The 15,188-nt window shown below is 33.9% G+C and overlaps 1 protein-coding gene across 1 annotated transcript in view; it reads right to left on the reverse strand.

Annotated features, from left to right (window-relative positions):
- Positions 1–1,565: 1,565 nt before the first annotated feature.
- The window catches only part of FUT8 (fucosyltransferase 8), a 71,095-nt gene continuing 57,472 nt past the window's right edge, over positions 1,566–15,188 (reverse strand). The window contains exons 7-9 of the mRNA XM_082485701.1: positions 14,210–14,386; positions 6,972–7,122; positions 1,566–2,559 (exon numbers count right to left, since the gene is read on the reverse strand). Coding sequence (XP_082341827.1) covers positions 2,242–2,559; positions 6,972–7,122; positions 14,210–14,386 — 646 coding nt within the window. The 3' untranslated portion in view covers positions 1,566–2,241. The remainder of the gene's footprint in view (positions 2,560–6,971; positions 7,123–14,209; positions 14,387–15,188) is intronic.

The following is a 15,188-nucleotide window of genomic DNA, read 5'->3' on the forward strand; positions in this document are numbered from 1 at the left end:
AATTAGTATTCCCAAAGATAAAATACACTGATCTAATTATCGAGGAAGAAATGTTTGTGGGTTTGGATTTTTTTTTCAAGGTGAAAAGGAAAGTAGCAATAGCTTTACATGTATAATTCAAATTTAAGTAAAAAAATAAATTATAATTTAGCCTACATTTGTGCCTCTGAAATACCACGAGCTTCGATAAGTTAGCGGACAATTTATCAGAATCACTTAGACAGGAAACTAACATTGAACAGCTTCCTTAGTAGTTCCAATACAAAGAAACACCAGTTAACTCTAGTCATCTCTGGTCAGAAAAATTCATTGTCTTTAGCGTTTCTTGGCCACTCTTACCCATTTGCCTTTATCCTTCATTTCCTCTTTAAATCCCCTTTGGTATCTAAGTGCATTTTTACTGATATTTCTATTTAATACTACTAGCAGGCAATTTATCTCTTTTTTTTCACAGCAGTTTTCAACTTTGATTTTGTTATTCTTGTTCAAGACACAAAATAGTTTTTCAGTTGAGGAAAACATTAACAGGAAGAGATTGAGAGGATCAGTCCTGCAAGTAATGTCACACAGAACTATTCTGTTAATTCCTTTACATATCAATCAAATTCTATCTTACTCACCATTATTTCAATAAGAAGACTGTTCCTGAACTTCACACCTCCAGAGATTTCCTTTTACTTTTCAGCCTCAAATTTATTCATGGTCAAGTGCATCCATTCATTATGTCAACACTGTTCTTAGTCTATTCATAAATATAATTAAATATCCTTTTAACTTTTGCTTTGTTAAGGTCAACCAGCCATGCTTTTTTAATCTTTACTCACGTGGCATTTTCTCAGTGTTTGAATAGAAACATTTTCTTCACTTCCAGTATTCCAGATTGGATTGCACTAAAACCTGTATAATGCTATTAATATTCTTTCTATTTGGAAATAATCTCTTGATATCTTGTACACTTTTTATATATATACACACACACAACCCCCAAATCTACAAATTTGTTTGTAAAATTGTTTTGTAAATTATCTCTTTGCTTAATAGAGAGCAGACTAGCAACAGTTTTCAAAACACTAAGAATTACTAACTATTTTACGTCATGCATAAAAATTCATCCCTGTGTTTATTTTCTTGGAACCTACTGTTTTCTGGGTAAATTGTTAGATTTTTTTAGAGTACCCTAGATTGGCGGGTTCTATAAATGGGATAACTTGGAGTATTTTACTTAAAAGCAAGTACATTCAATGACAAAATGATAAGTGGCTATCTATAATACCCTAAAAAAGTATTTTTGGAAGATAAAAACAGAAGGTAAAAGAACAGTGCTAGAGAATAAATGTAAGAAATTGAGCCACTGAAGTCATCCTGCTGAAACCCACTCAGTTCCACAGAACTGAGAAACACTGTGCCACGAGCAGTTGTTGTACTACATAATGGACGCTTAAAAATTCAATGAAACTCCAGCTACTTTTTCCTTTGTGAGTTTTGTGGTTTGTTTTGTTTTTTTAATCAAAGGCAACATCCAGAAACATTATCAGTACTAAAGAATCCGTTAACGGCATTGTTTTACAAAAGTTCCTAACAGACAGTGACTATTTTATTGTTGGATGTATCCTTTATTTTATTAATGATGAGAAGTAATCAATGGAATGCTAAAAAAACCCAAAACAAACTTGTAAAGAAATCTAGTCTGAAATCTGAGCTGTTGTCTGAAGCAAGTTCAGTGGTCACGGTAAAACCAGTTGAAGACTGACTCTTGCCCATTGTGAAATAGGCATGGCTCTTCTAAAAAGGTCACAAATTTTTCAAATATAGGCACCATGTTTTAAATTTTGCACATACAAAATATGTTCATGTCACTCAAATTACACAATGTGGCAGTGTTATAAGTCTAAACATTATTGTCAATTAATGGCAGAGAAAAGAGCCCAAAGCTCATGTAAGACTAATGACTGGGACAAATCCTGAAAAGAGACAATAAGTATAAAACAGCAGTTTTCCTGTTGTATGTGGCTTTGTGTGTGCATGTGTGAGAGTGCATATAACAAAAAATGTTTAAGAGTAAGTTCAGGTAGTAGCCCATCCAGTTGTTCTCAGCTTCTTATCCAGTTTCATTACTAAAGGCTTTGATTTTAACTGCATGTTAAAATGCATATTCAAGTCCCATATAAACCATTAGTTAGTGTGTTGACTGGTTTGAACCAATCAAAATTGAGAATTACTGCCGAATGTCTTCTTTTTAATTTACTTGTCAGCCTCTGGGTATGTAGGGTACTTGACTGTTTCAATTTTCTCCTTAACTTTATAGGATGGGTACAGGCCTGTTCTTCCTATTTTCCTATTGATGCCTTTTGAATAACCATCCCAGTGGTTTCCAGCTACGCCGATTATATCTCCAGGTTCCATAGGAATCTCATCAGCAGTTCGTGGATGGTGAGCATAAATAGCAATCTGGTTGTGGGCATTCTGTCCCCCAAAGTAGTAGATATCATCCAAAGAATGGAAATACGCTGAAGCATCTGGATGCAATGTCTGCATAATTTCATAGGCAACTCGACAAACCTTAGGAATAAAAACAGAAGAGAAGTCATAAATATTGTCTGTGCCTGCAATATACCCCAGAAGTCAGCAACCAATGTGTAACAATTACATTTTACAAGAAGGTCAAGTTGTGGAATGTCCTGGTCAAAAAAAACCCCAACCAACAACCAAACAAAACCCCTGCGTATTTACTAATAAGTAGTATATAATTTTGCAGCATTGTAATTAATCTGATGATCAGATTTAGTAAATCAATAAAGAGATGCATAATTAGAACTGTATATTTTTCAGGAGAAATTGAAAACATCTACATGAAAACTAGACATCCTGCTTTTTAAAAAGAGTATGCAGCAAATCAAATGTAAAAGCAAATTTGTTTCCTTTACTACTACCAAAAAGTGTATATTACTCCCCTTTGAACCTTTAGAACTTGCATTTTCAAAATTTATTCTGCCATAATGGGGCTTTACATTTACGTTTCTAAAGCAAGCTCCAATTTTCACAATCAAGTAGGTTCCAGAAGTCCAAGGCTTTAAAATGCTGTTAATATTAGAACAGTGATTGAATTATGACTGTTGGCAACTTGGAAGACAACTAAATGGAAACTCAATTCCAGCAAGACAATAATGATGTCGGTGAGGAGAAAGATGCATTTTGAAGTGTCTTTGTATCACATTTTATGAATGGAATTCTCTTCAGACTGGAAACAGGTCCCCACATCAGAATCATGTTGTATTTCTCAGAGTTGCCAGAAACACAAAAGGCTGCCACCATATTAAATAAAGCTCTTTTCCACAATTGGCTAGAAAGCTCTTCTCTGTCAGGTGTCTGATTTGGCCACTGTGACCTTTCTGACTTCTAATCTACATTAATGTATCTTTCTCTGATTTTGCATAAGCTTGACAAAGCTTGATAAACTAACAATACAGCAGACTTCTTCAATATGAAGAAGCATTTGACCTTTTTCATAATTTTCACTTTATGTAAATACAGTAAAGCTTTTCTTTTCTCCCTGGGACGATACAGTGAATAGAACTTTGATCAGTCAAACTAGACATTTGTACTTTCCTGGCTTCTTTAAGAGAGGCATTTGCTCTAAAGATGTAATAGATTTCCTTTTATCCCTCTCCATCTGATCTTTGAAATAACTTTTTAGAAGTAGCTTTCAGAAAATCAGGCTGAAGTTAATTATTTCAAAGTACTTGTTATACCCCGCAATATAGAAACAAATTTGATTACCCATATGTTGGTAAGAGGTTATTTATTTTATGACTTCTGTGACCATTTCTCATGTTTCGTTCTATGCATATGTGTGCACCCCAGGAGGAGGATACACACTCTGTAAAAGATTTTAAATCTTTTCAGTAGAAATGCTATTTAGTAAGTGTCCTGCATACCTGACATAAAACATGCATCATATCCTCTCAGCAGCTGTTTCCTTTGCAACACCAAATCTGGGTAACTAAATTGTTGAGGGCAGCAGGCAAAGAATCCACATGCTGAATGACAGTTAAAGCCAGCTGCCCCTTTTTTATTCACAGATTAACTTGTTTTGCAGCCTGTATACTTACATGTACAATGCAAAATACAAAGACTAATAAGTCCTGGAAGGATATGCGATTATGAAGAAAAATAAATCAGGCAGAGGGAGCTACGTTTTCATCTAAATGAAGACTGAAGAGATGGAATAGCTCTTTGTTTTAGTGTGCAATCTTAATTCTGCTACTGTGTTATGATATGTAACTATCTTGTGGCTTTTCTATAAATCTCAATTAATGCGATGTTGCTGAAACATGCCAAGGTAGGTTGTTTCCTTTGACTCCACATCATTTGATAGGCCTAATTTCTTTAGCAGCAGTATTTTAATCAAAATCTGTTCTTCAGCTTATAGCAGTACCCATTTAGTTTTGGTAGCATAAATAAGAATCAATATAAGCGACTTCCTAAAGCACCTGATCCTATTCACATATACTGTAATTTTCTCTTAATACCTCTGTAATGAAGTTTTGACTCTTTTTGGCAAGGAAAAAGTGGAAAAAAGTCAGAATACAATTGATTAACGTGAAAGTCCAAAAATCACACTGGAAATAAGTTAGACTATGTTCTTATCCTTATTTTCTCTTCATATAGATTGGACAAAAGATGGTCATTAACAGCCTTACCTTCAATGCCAAAGTAACTACCAAACTATTTCATTGATGAAAGGACAGGGGTAGTAGTTCAAATGTTAAGAGTTCAGAGGATCGAATTTTAAACCCATAAAAGAGAAATCTTTCTGAACAGTAGGAATACTTGCAACAGACCTTAGAAAAGCCCAATATATGAAAATACTGTAGAGATCCGCATTGTTCCATTACCAGCAAAGTTGGTCTCAAATTATTTTTGAGGACTTTGAATTATTAAACCACAAGAAGTTGCCCAGAACATATTAAGCGGATAGCTGGACCAAATTCATAGTCCCAGCTATTGAGAATAACAGTCTAATACAGGATTTCCTAGACTTGAATTTTCTGCAACACTGGAAAACCAAATATGTCATCCAGCAAACATGTCTATTGTCAAATACAAGGAGATGCAGAATGAGACTGGAGCTCAAAGATACCATGTACCCCAAAGGTACCCTCAAAGGGGGTTGTACCAGATGACCTCCAGAGGTCTCCATCAACCTGTATCACTTTAACTTTGTCAATGTATTTTAACACATATTCTTTTTTTGAAATTACTCCAATACTAACAATTCAATTACAATACTTTCCACCCAAGGCATTTGTACCTATATTTAAAAATGTTTCTTCTATGTTTATACCCAGTGTTTTATTTAAAGTAAACATTTACCAATTTTAACACAGCTATCTGAATAAAATAATAGATAATTCACAGATTTCTTATTAAGTTTTTATCCAAGAGCACACAATTCTTCCTTCAGAACATGATCTGTCTCTACACCAATGCATGTGTGACATTTAAGACATACAGCCCTAAGGCTTAGCTGATGATCACCTCTTTCACCATGATATGCATTCAGTGGACATACTTCAGCTTGAATCAAACATTATTATAAAAGTGGATGGCTCTTCACAAGCTTTTCTTAGTGAGGATTTTTACTTAGAGTTTATTTGTGTCTTGGTCTGAAGTAGCCTGTATTAATAACCTTCTAAATATGCTATAAAATGTCATTTTCTTCACAGGGTTTGGTGAACAGTGAAAAAAGTGCATCCACAAGCATGACTGAGAGATAAGAGGCTTTTCTATGCTTTCTCTGGTTCTGCTGTTTTCTTGTCATGGTAATGTTATTAAGCATTCTGACTGTCAAGGTCAATATATCACTGTATTGATCATATATTAGTATTAATACTATGCTTGTTACCTGTCTAATTGTCATTACAGTGCAGAAGACAATTTACATTTGAGGCTTCGGAAAACATTTGCTTTTGAAATGAATTTTAACTTTCAGTTTTGTGTCCACTTCCATGTAATAGTGCAATCATGTGTGATCACAATCTATTGCCACCTATAGTTGAATGCTTTCCTGACCAGGAGCATCACCTAAGAGCAAATATGACAATAACAGATAAAAAACATTCGCTCTGATTTCAATCATATTTTGCCACACTTGCACTAGGTGGATCAGCATATCAGTCACAAAATACTGCTTTCTGCTCTCTTTTAATCTTAAAAATCTTTTTAAAACAGCTTTTCATGATCTATATGAAATAATTACACAATACAATGTGGTAAGAAGAAAATGCCAACAATAACAATTATATGATTCATTTTTCTAATGGACTCCAACTTGCTTCATCAAACTACTCAAGAAAGGCAGCTCGTAGCATATATTATCTGCAACAAGAAGACTCTATGGATTACAGTGATCAGAATTCACATTTATTGCACTGCTGCTGGATTGCTAGAAACGTAATAGACTCTGAAGATAAATTAAATGTCTGCTTTCTTCATTCTTTTCCATTCCCACAATCAACTAAGGCAACAGCAGACATGTTTAAACTGTAGTTGAGTGCAATGGCATGCAGAAACGGATGGACACAAGTTACATATTAACTTTATGCAAAATTAAGAAGTGTAAAACAGTTTAAAATTATTTTTACTGATTTTAAATGCCTTAACTAAGCTCTATAGAAATGAATGGATACAAGTTATACATTAACTTTATGGAAAATGAGGAACTCTTAAACACGTTTAATATTTTTTCTTGCTTATTTCAAATGCCTTAATTAAGTCAGTAACTTCAATTGACGAGAAGTAATCAACCAGTGCTTACAGTCCTCTTAAATGTTCACACAACATACCAAGCTTTTAATTATTCCCTGAAATTTTCATGAGAAAGCACTGAGAATAAGATAACAGGAGCATGAAGAAAAATAAGATTTAGAACTGGTACATATACTCTATATTGTATTTGTATTGCAATTTACCTGGGATGAAAATGTACAGACCAGGAAGTCTGCCTGAGACAAAAAGTGAATATCCAGAATAACACCTCTTAGGGAGTTTTCAGTGTATCGGTTATGAAGTCCTGCGGACCAGGATATGGAGTTATCACTGATAAATTCATAATTTGGATACCTGTGAAAATACAATACACTGTTAACAGCAAAGTCTTACTCTATTTTTTAAAGGGGTTTTTTTTGAAGCATCATCTTTGCTGTAAGATAAGATTGTTAATTTCTTTTAAGTGAGTCTCTGCCTTGCAGGAAACAAATTGTAATTTTGCTGAATATTAGAACATTACTGCTGCCTCCAAGCATGCCCTCTCCTTATGCAGAAAAAAGAAAATTAAATAAAACAGTGCTCTAAGTCTGTCTGAGATCTGACACTACAGAAGAAGTGAAAAAACATCAGGAAGTATATGTCACATTCTGCTAATGCTACTGATTTTAGATGAAATATACTCAGGTCAGTTTGCTTTCTCTACTACTAAACAGAATATGGGATTGTGTCTTTAATAGACTATATTTTGTTTATTGCCATACTCTCTATTAGGTACTGATTATGAGACTGTGCAAGAAACTCAGTCACCAGTAAAAGGGACATATTAAATAAATGAATCAAAATTAACCACAAAAAATAAAAACGTCTTTAACAGTTACTAAGACCATGTGGAGAGCAAATTTTGCAATTTCCTGGTCCAAAGGAAATAAAAGAAATGTAAAATTTCATGTAAATACACCTTTCTTGGCATATTATAAACAAAATAGTAATACTTAAAATCAAAATATTTTTATTTGAAATATAAACCCTTCTTTCATATTATTTTAAAAATAACAATAGAAGTTTTTAACATATAACAATGGCTGACAAAAACAATTTTGAAATGTCAAAAAAGAATGGTCTTTCTCAAAACATTTGTACCCCCTTTACTGGGGAACTGAAATCTGAAATAAGCAGCAAAAAGTAGCACAAATTAATTAAATTTTCAGATAGCCTCCTACCAAAAGTAAGTTTTATATGAAAAATTCCTGGTAGATGTAACAAAGATCATAATTACATTACTGTTACACAATAATTATATTTCAATCATGAAGTGCAACTCATTCGACTAACCTGCCAACTACAAAATTTCAACCACAGGGCTAATTATAACTTAAATAAAACTTATTTTTCAAATTTACAACTTCATAACAATTATAAAGCAATATAAGACAGTAAGGCAGCTAATATTACATTTGGAAGAATTAGTCATACTGGTTAATAAAAAAAAATCAGAATATAGCACAGGCCCTAATGCTGGAGCAACAATAACTTACACCTGTAACTATATGCTTCAAAGCCTGACAATCCTGTGCTGAACATTGCTCAAAATAAGGTTTACAATCACGAATTCTTGGAAAGATACTGAAGTTAGCACACACTTCTATACAGTAACAGAGCTCGTGCATACACTCTGGAGACATGATAGACACGTAGATTATGAGAACCTCTTGTAAGAAAATGCCTGATTTATTCCATTTTAATGTCAAACTTGCAGGAAAACTGTTTTCAAAAGTGAAATGGGCAAATATAGCAGGCTTTTCCATCTAACATTCACTAGTCATGACTACCAAATCAGGAAATTTATCTCAAGTGCCAATCAAAAAAGCATATGCAAAACTGTCAAATTTGAAGAAGATTTTTAATTTATCTTCATAGTGATTGTAACAGAATTTTATGTTCCCAAGAGAAACACCTGTTCTAACAAAAAATAATATATTTATGGTAAATTTCCCAGTGATAACGTGACAACTTTAAAGGGTGCATTTCATCATGAATGTCAGAGGAAGTTCATGTTACATTAAAAACAAGACAAAACAAAACAAACAAGCAAACAAAACCCACAAAACTAAACAAACAAACAAAAAAAAAAAGGAAGAGAAGGTGGAAATATCTATTTGGAATAACTGATAATATCTCTTCTGAGAAATTATAGAAGGATATGGATTGAGAAATAGTTTTTTCAAGATGAACTCTATCACAATAATAATTTAGTTTCCTATCTTTTCATGTCTAACATTTTCTGTCAATATTCAACCAACTCACAAAATACAGGAGATGACAACACAATATTCGTGATATATTCTATTTATATTTCCATTGTGTGAATGATATTGGCGTGGAGGTTTTTTAAGAAAAAAAAAGTACAGACCAGATGGAAATATGTCATACTCTACTGTGAAAACTAGCTGAGGAACAGAGATGGGCATCAGTCTTATTTCAGTGGCACAACTCTGAGGGGAGCAACGTGAAGAACATTTATCATAAGATGGCATTTCTAGTGAACATAGTAAAGATATTTGCACACTCCTTTGCAAGTTCTTAGCATCAGGAATGCTGTTAAAATTAATCACTTTCTTCAGACTTCAAAAATCAGAATCCACATGCTGAGTAGAGACAAAAGAACCTTTCTTGAAGAATTTTATTTCTTACTAGCAAAAGACCAGTCTAATGATTTAACAAATGAAGTACACCAAAAAAAGTGTCATATTGGATCTGGTTAAAAGAACAAACAAAAAACCCAACCAGAATTATTTACGCTTCTTATGCATACATTTAAAATTTTCTCCTTCCTCCCTTTACTGCGGAAACAGTCTTCAAGATTCAATTCCATTTTGCAAAGATGATCCAAATTCACCTAATCAAAAGTTTCAGAACCTATTTCTTCAAACCAGTGATCCCAGCTTAGCATTTATCTGCTCACATGTTTAAGATTTCAAACAAGCACTTTTATGTTGTCCCGCACACAAAATGCTACATTCATGCTTGGGAAAAGAGGCTTCCTTTAAACACCGTAAAACACGAGCATATTAGCAGCCATACTCAATGTGACCAAAGAATCTTCAAGTCCACTGCCCTGTCTTGACCAAAGGCTGAAAGCAGAGCATAAAGAAAAATACAGTAAAAGGCCAAGCCTATACTCCTCTCAAGCTTCACCGTATAAGGGCTACTGACCTTCTGCATAAGGGGAGGTTTAATTCTCCTTCCCACTCACCGTAATGCTTTAGATTCTATTTAAAGCTGTTCTTACCAAAATAACTACAAAGACTAAAGGAAATGAAACTTCCAAAGAAATGAAACTTCCAAAGCTCTATAGTTAGCTGTTGCTTCCTTCTATTCCCTTTTCTGTCTGTATTTATATTATGATTACTGTAATACTTACATTGTAAGCTTTGGGGGATTTTTTTTTTTCTTTTCAAGTAGAACTTAGGCACAATCCTATTACTAGGATTCCTGAATGCCGTGGTAAATGAATAATACATAATAAGATGTCATACTCTTCCTGAGAGAAATCACTTAAATACAGGATTTTGTAGGATCTCTCCTAGCTTTCCAAAGATATTACTCACACATTCTCTTCTTTGTAACAGGAAAGGAGCAGACTGTGAAGATAAAACCAAAGACTGGAAACTGGCACAATACTGTTTTCTTTGTATCAGACTAACCATATGTAGCATATCTCCTCCACATATCTAAGAAATAATATCTAATTCTTGTAAAGCTTCCTAATAGGTTCTTGAAACCTATTTACAGGCCAGGAAGGATATTTTTTTCCTAGGAAAAGAGTAAAAGAAGATAGAAGAAGAAGGTAAGAAGAGAGCGTTTAAAATCTTTCCTTCCTGCACCTACCAGCCTCAGATAAGTATAGAAACCAAGCACAGTTATGAGACTATTTCAAGTTCCAATTGGTTTCAGAAGCTGAATAACTAGTTGTGTAACTATAGCGTATTGCGACGCTGTGCAACAGGTGCAAACCAAGGCGAGTCCCAGGCTCCTGTTCCCAATTTGCTAGGACTGGGGAAGCATCCAGAACAGGCAATGCAAGTTTTCTTCCCTCTGAAAGAAGAGTGTGAGCATGTGTGTTAACAGACGGAGAAAGAAATAATGTATTTGTTCAGGTCTTGCTCTAAAAAGAATTGGGAAATGTACAAGATGTTCAGACTCAAGAATTTTGAAGCACTCCTGAATTCTATATATTAGACACACTATGACTCGGTGGCTGGGATGGTTGCAACAGCTAAACTACAGATAGTATACAGGGAGAAAAGACATTAACTTGCTATTGTCAAAGCAAATAAACAGTGAAATAGGGTGGAAAAAACCCTCATGAGAGAGGCAAATTATTGCAAAACATGAAAAACCAAAAGACAGATGACTTTACAGGTAAATGTCCTGAAAGAAGGAATGAAATTTCTTGAATTTTACTGCTTATACACATAAAAAAGAGACCTAAATAGATTCATATGTAAACCAGCAAGGTATTAAATATGGTTTCTTAAGAATTTACATGCATGTTCAGCTGCAGCATTTTGAATACTCTACCTTAAAGAGATAAGATACTGTCAATAATATTATAGACTAGAAACACATATACAAGAAAATTCAAAATTTTCTATCAGAAAACATTAAATCAGCCAAAAGAACAAGCATTTTACACCATCCCTACCATATCACTTACCTAAGACAAACAGCATGAATTCTGCTTACCAGAAGTTGTCAAGTGCTTTAGTCTCGTAATCATTATAGATGTTGAAACTCTCAACCATGCTCCTCTCTAATCATGTTGCTCCATATCATCCTAATTCTGAAAATATCTCACTTTTTTCTTTCTTTCGGAAAACAAAACAAACAAAAACACTCTACAAACTGATAGTACTGACTCCACTGTCTTTACTACTGTACTTTCAGTTGTGAGACACCTGACTGCAAGGGAAGTTTCTGAAACTTATGTCAAAACATTTCTGTATTCATGACTCTGAGCAGTTAGAAATACTTCTCTTAATAGAAACAACATGCCTATTCATGTGAATGTTGGCTAAATTTTCATTATTTAAATGCCAACACTGACAGCCAATCACTCTCATGTAAAGAGAGATATATTATCTAGTACTTACTAATATTAGTGCACCCAATAATGAATGCAACATAAGCTACTGCAGTACAATATGACAGCTGTTTCTGTCAATGTGACTAGAACTTTTTTGTAAACTAAACTGTGTGTAAACTAATTTGCAGCTTTCTTCACAAGAAGAGGAAGAAAAGGTTCCTTATTCCCAAAACCTGACCTTAACCTGCCCTTCAGATGCCCTTAACTGCTGATGCACCAAATTGCATCCTGCCATCTATGAAATCACAGGAGGTTTCAAATGCCTTCTACTCAAATGCAAACAACAGTAGGGTGCAAGCAACTTAGGAAATTATGTTTCAGTGTAAAAACTGAAAACTCTGCAACACATAAAAAAAAATCTTCAGACCTTACGATTCTATGGCTTTTATTAAGAAAATGTACAAAATGAGCGTTGTACCAATGAGCTGTATTTTATCATACTTCAATAGAAGTGTGATTTATAATGGAATTTGAACTGTCACAGAAACTGCAATGCTTAATAAAATTCACTATTGTTTTACTAAGCAAGTCACAATTCTACTATTAGTTTCTGTTGCTACCGAAAACTTGGGAAGATATGATAGTTTACACAGCTAGTGCATCTCATTATTATTCACAAAGGTAAAGTATACTGTGCTAAGGATTCAAAGTTGAACATAGATAAAGAAAAAATGCATAACTAAGATTGCTACAGCAATATTGAATTCTGTTATGTTACAAGCTGTAATTAAAGTTATTTAGGACAGTGTAATGAATTAAATATTATAACCTCAATTTTGTATTACCTGTCTTTTCACTGTTCAGATTTGCACTTTAAATGTTATATTATCATAATTGTTTCTGCTACTGTTCTTGTCTCTAAATATATAAAAATGGAAGGATTAGATTGCCATCATTTGGAGTTGTATATGTTCGTTTAGTTTTTTCAAAACTCCATAATTTAAACAGCAGCCCTTTATAGATATGAAAGAAAAATAGAAATAGCACAATTGAAACACACAGGTTTGCAACGCTGTAGAAAATTCCTTTGCTACAAAATAATATTTTCTGCTTATCTTGTATATGTGAAAGAAAATTTGTAATCCAGTATGTTAACTTATGTATTTTTTCAAGCATGCCTACCAAGAACAAAAGGGTTCAAAAATTTGCCATTTTTGAGTCACCTTGATTTTAAAAAGTCTTAATCTCCTTGCTTAAATGTAAAAACAAGTTTTCTGCTGCTCAAGGGAGATAAAATTTTGGAAACAGAAATAGTTGCTACTCAATACACAGATAAACAAATAATACTCAGAAGGAAAACATGCGAATTTGGACTCGGTAACAAATATGCTTAAATTGAATGTATCTGAAATACTTATCCAAGTTTCCAGAGTCATGGCAATAAGGATTTGTAAAATTGTTTATATCGGATAAACACCATAACCCAAGAAAGACAAAGTTAAATATGGAACATTATTCTTCCATATGTATTTTTTACTAAACAGAAGGTTTTGTCATCTCAGTGACACCATGCAAAACATGCAACTTAACAATGAGATTTTAGAGGAAAATACAGGACATGTTAGGAGTAAATGCATTCATACTGCGCATTTCCAAGTTTGAACAGAGTTATATTTTCTATGATAGGCTGGGATACGCTATAGCTAGGCTAGGTTGTTACACCCACCTTCTGGACAGCTAGAGGACAAAGAGCAAAAACAGGACAGAGAAAATGCTACAGATCAAGAATCCCATAAATATTTGAAGACAAACATTAAAATTATTCAACATGTAGGGTGAAAGTCTTCTAAGTTGCCAATAAAGAAATCTTTCTGAAAGAGTCATCAGAAGTTTTTCAACCAACTTCTAAAAATTTCTCTGGCAACTATTCACAGAAAGGTGTTGTTTGAACAGATGAAACTTCTTAATACATTAACTAGTTTTATAATATTTCTGAATAGCTTCTTTTTAATATGTATGTTCTATTAGAAGTTTGGTGTGTTTATTATTTATATTTTTATTTCCCTTTTATACCATTGGGTTGTTTTTAAATAGTCAAAGGCATCTTGCTCAACTCTTGCAGATTTTTAACGTTACACTTTGAAAAGTATACTGGGGGGGGGGGGGGGGGGGGGGGGGAATCAACCAAAAAAGAGAATTTCTGAGAGAAAAATCAAAATCACTGGAAGCTGAAATCCAATCTTAACTGTTTAAATGATAACAAAATACTGATAGTAAGACTTGTGCACACAATAGCCAGAAATTGTAAAGCTAAACAGAAGGAACAAACTGTAATGCAAATATAATTCATCTTACTTGGATTTTGCTTCTTGCAACAATGAAGGGTCATCTGTAGCCAAATACACTCTTTTTTTGTCAACACGCATTCTGCGAGCAAGAAGTTCAAACCGCTCTTCAACATGTACCATATATTCTTCAATGGGATGAAATGCTGCCTCTGTTCCTACTTTGTCTGTCCTTCGGACGTGAACACTGGAAAAAGGCAGAAACTAGGAATTCAATTTATAAATACAATACATAGTTTAGCAACTGAAATTTTAACTTTAAACTTCATGTCTGTGCTTTTAGAATGCATGTTAAATTGAATACCTACATAAACCCAGGAAGAATTAAAACACATTAATGTCCATCAAGACATACTGACAACATGAAGTTAGCTGTCAGTCTGTTCTTGAAAGCAATATCATAATCTTGCAAGGCAGGCAAAGGCTAACTGAAAGAAGAGAATGAAGGAGGTTTAATTATAGCACACAAGGTATTCCTTTTGTGCAAGAGGTTAAGTTATCCAGTGCAGTTAGATAATGCTTGATCAATACAGTTCAAAAAGCAAAATAGGAATATTTGCATCATGGGTATATTGGGACACCAACTGCAATGGGGATTTGAATGAAGGCAGTTAAAAATGCATCTTCCCCATCCTCAGATCTGCCAGTAGTAAAGTGGCCTATCGACTCAATCATCAAAAGCCAACTAACATTCGGACAGACCTATCGTGTACTTCTACAAATAGAAAGATTAAGGATTGAACGAAAATTCTGGCAAAGGGAGCAATGTTTGCAGACTCTAGTACAGCAGCAGTGACATTTTTCATGTTACACAACAGTAAAACCTTTCTTCCACAAGCTGCTCTTTATTGCCCATAGATGTTTTCCTTCTCCCCATATCTCCCCATACAGACCTTTCCAATTCATAGTTACTGCTAAGAAACAACAATAGTGAAAACATCAGCAGGAAAGGGAAAGGCACATACCATGTTCAGGTGCAGCCAACAATA

Source organism: Vanellus vanellus (genome assembly GCF_965231255.1).
Source record: "Vanellus vanellus genome assembly, chromosome: 6".
Lineage (NCBI taxonomy): Eukaryota > Metazoa > Chordata > Aves > Charadriiformes > Charadriidae > Vanellus > Vanellus vanellus.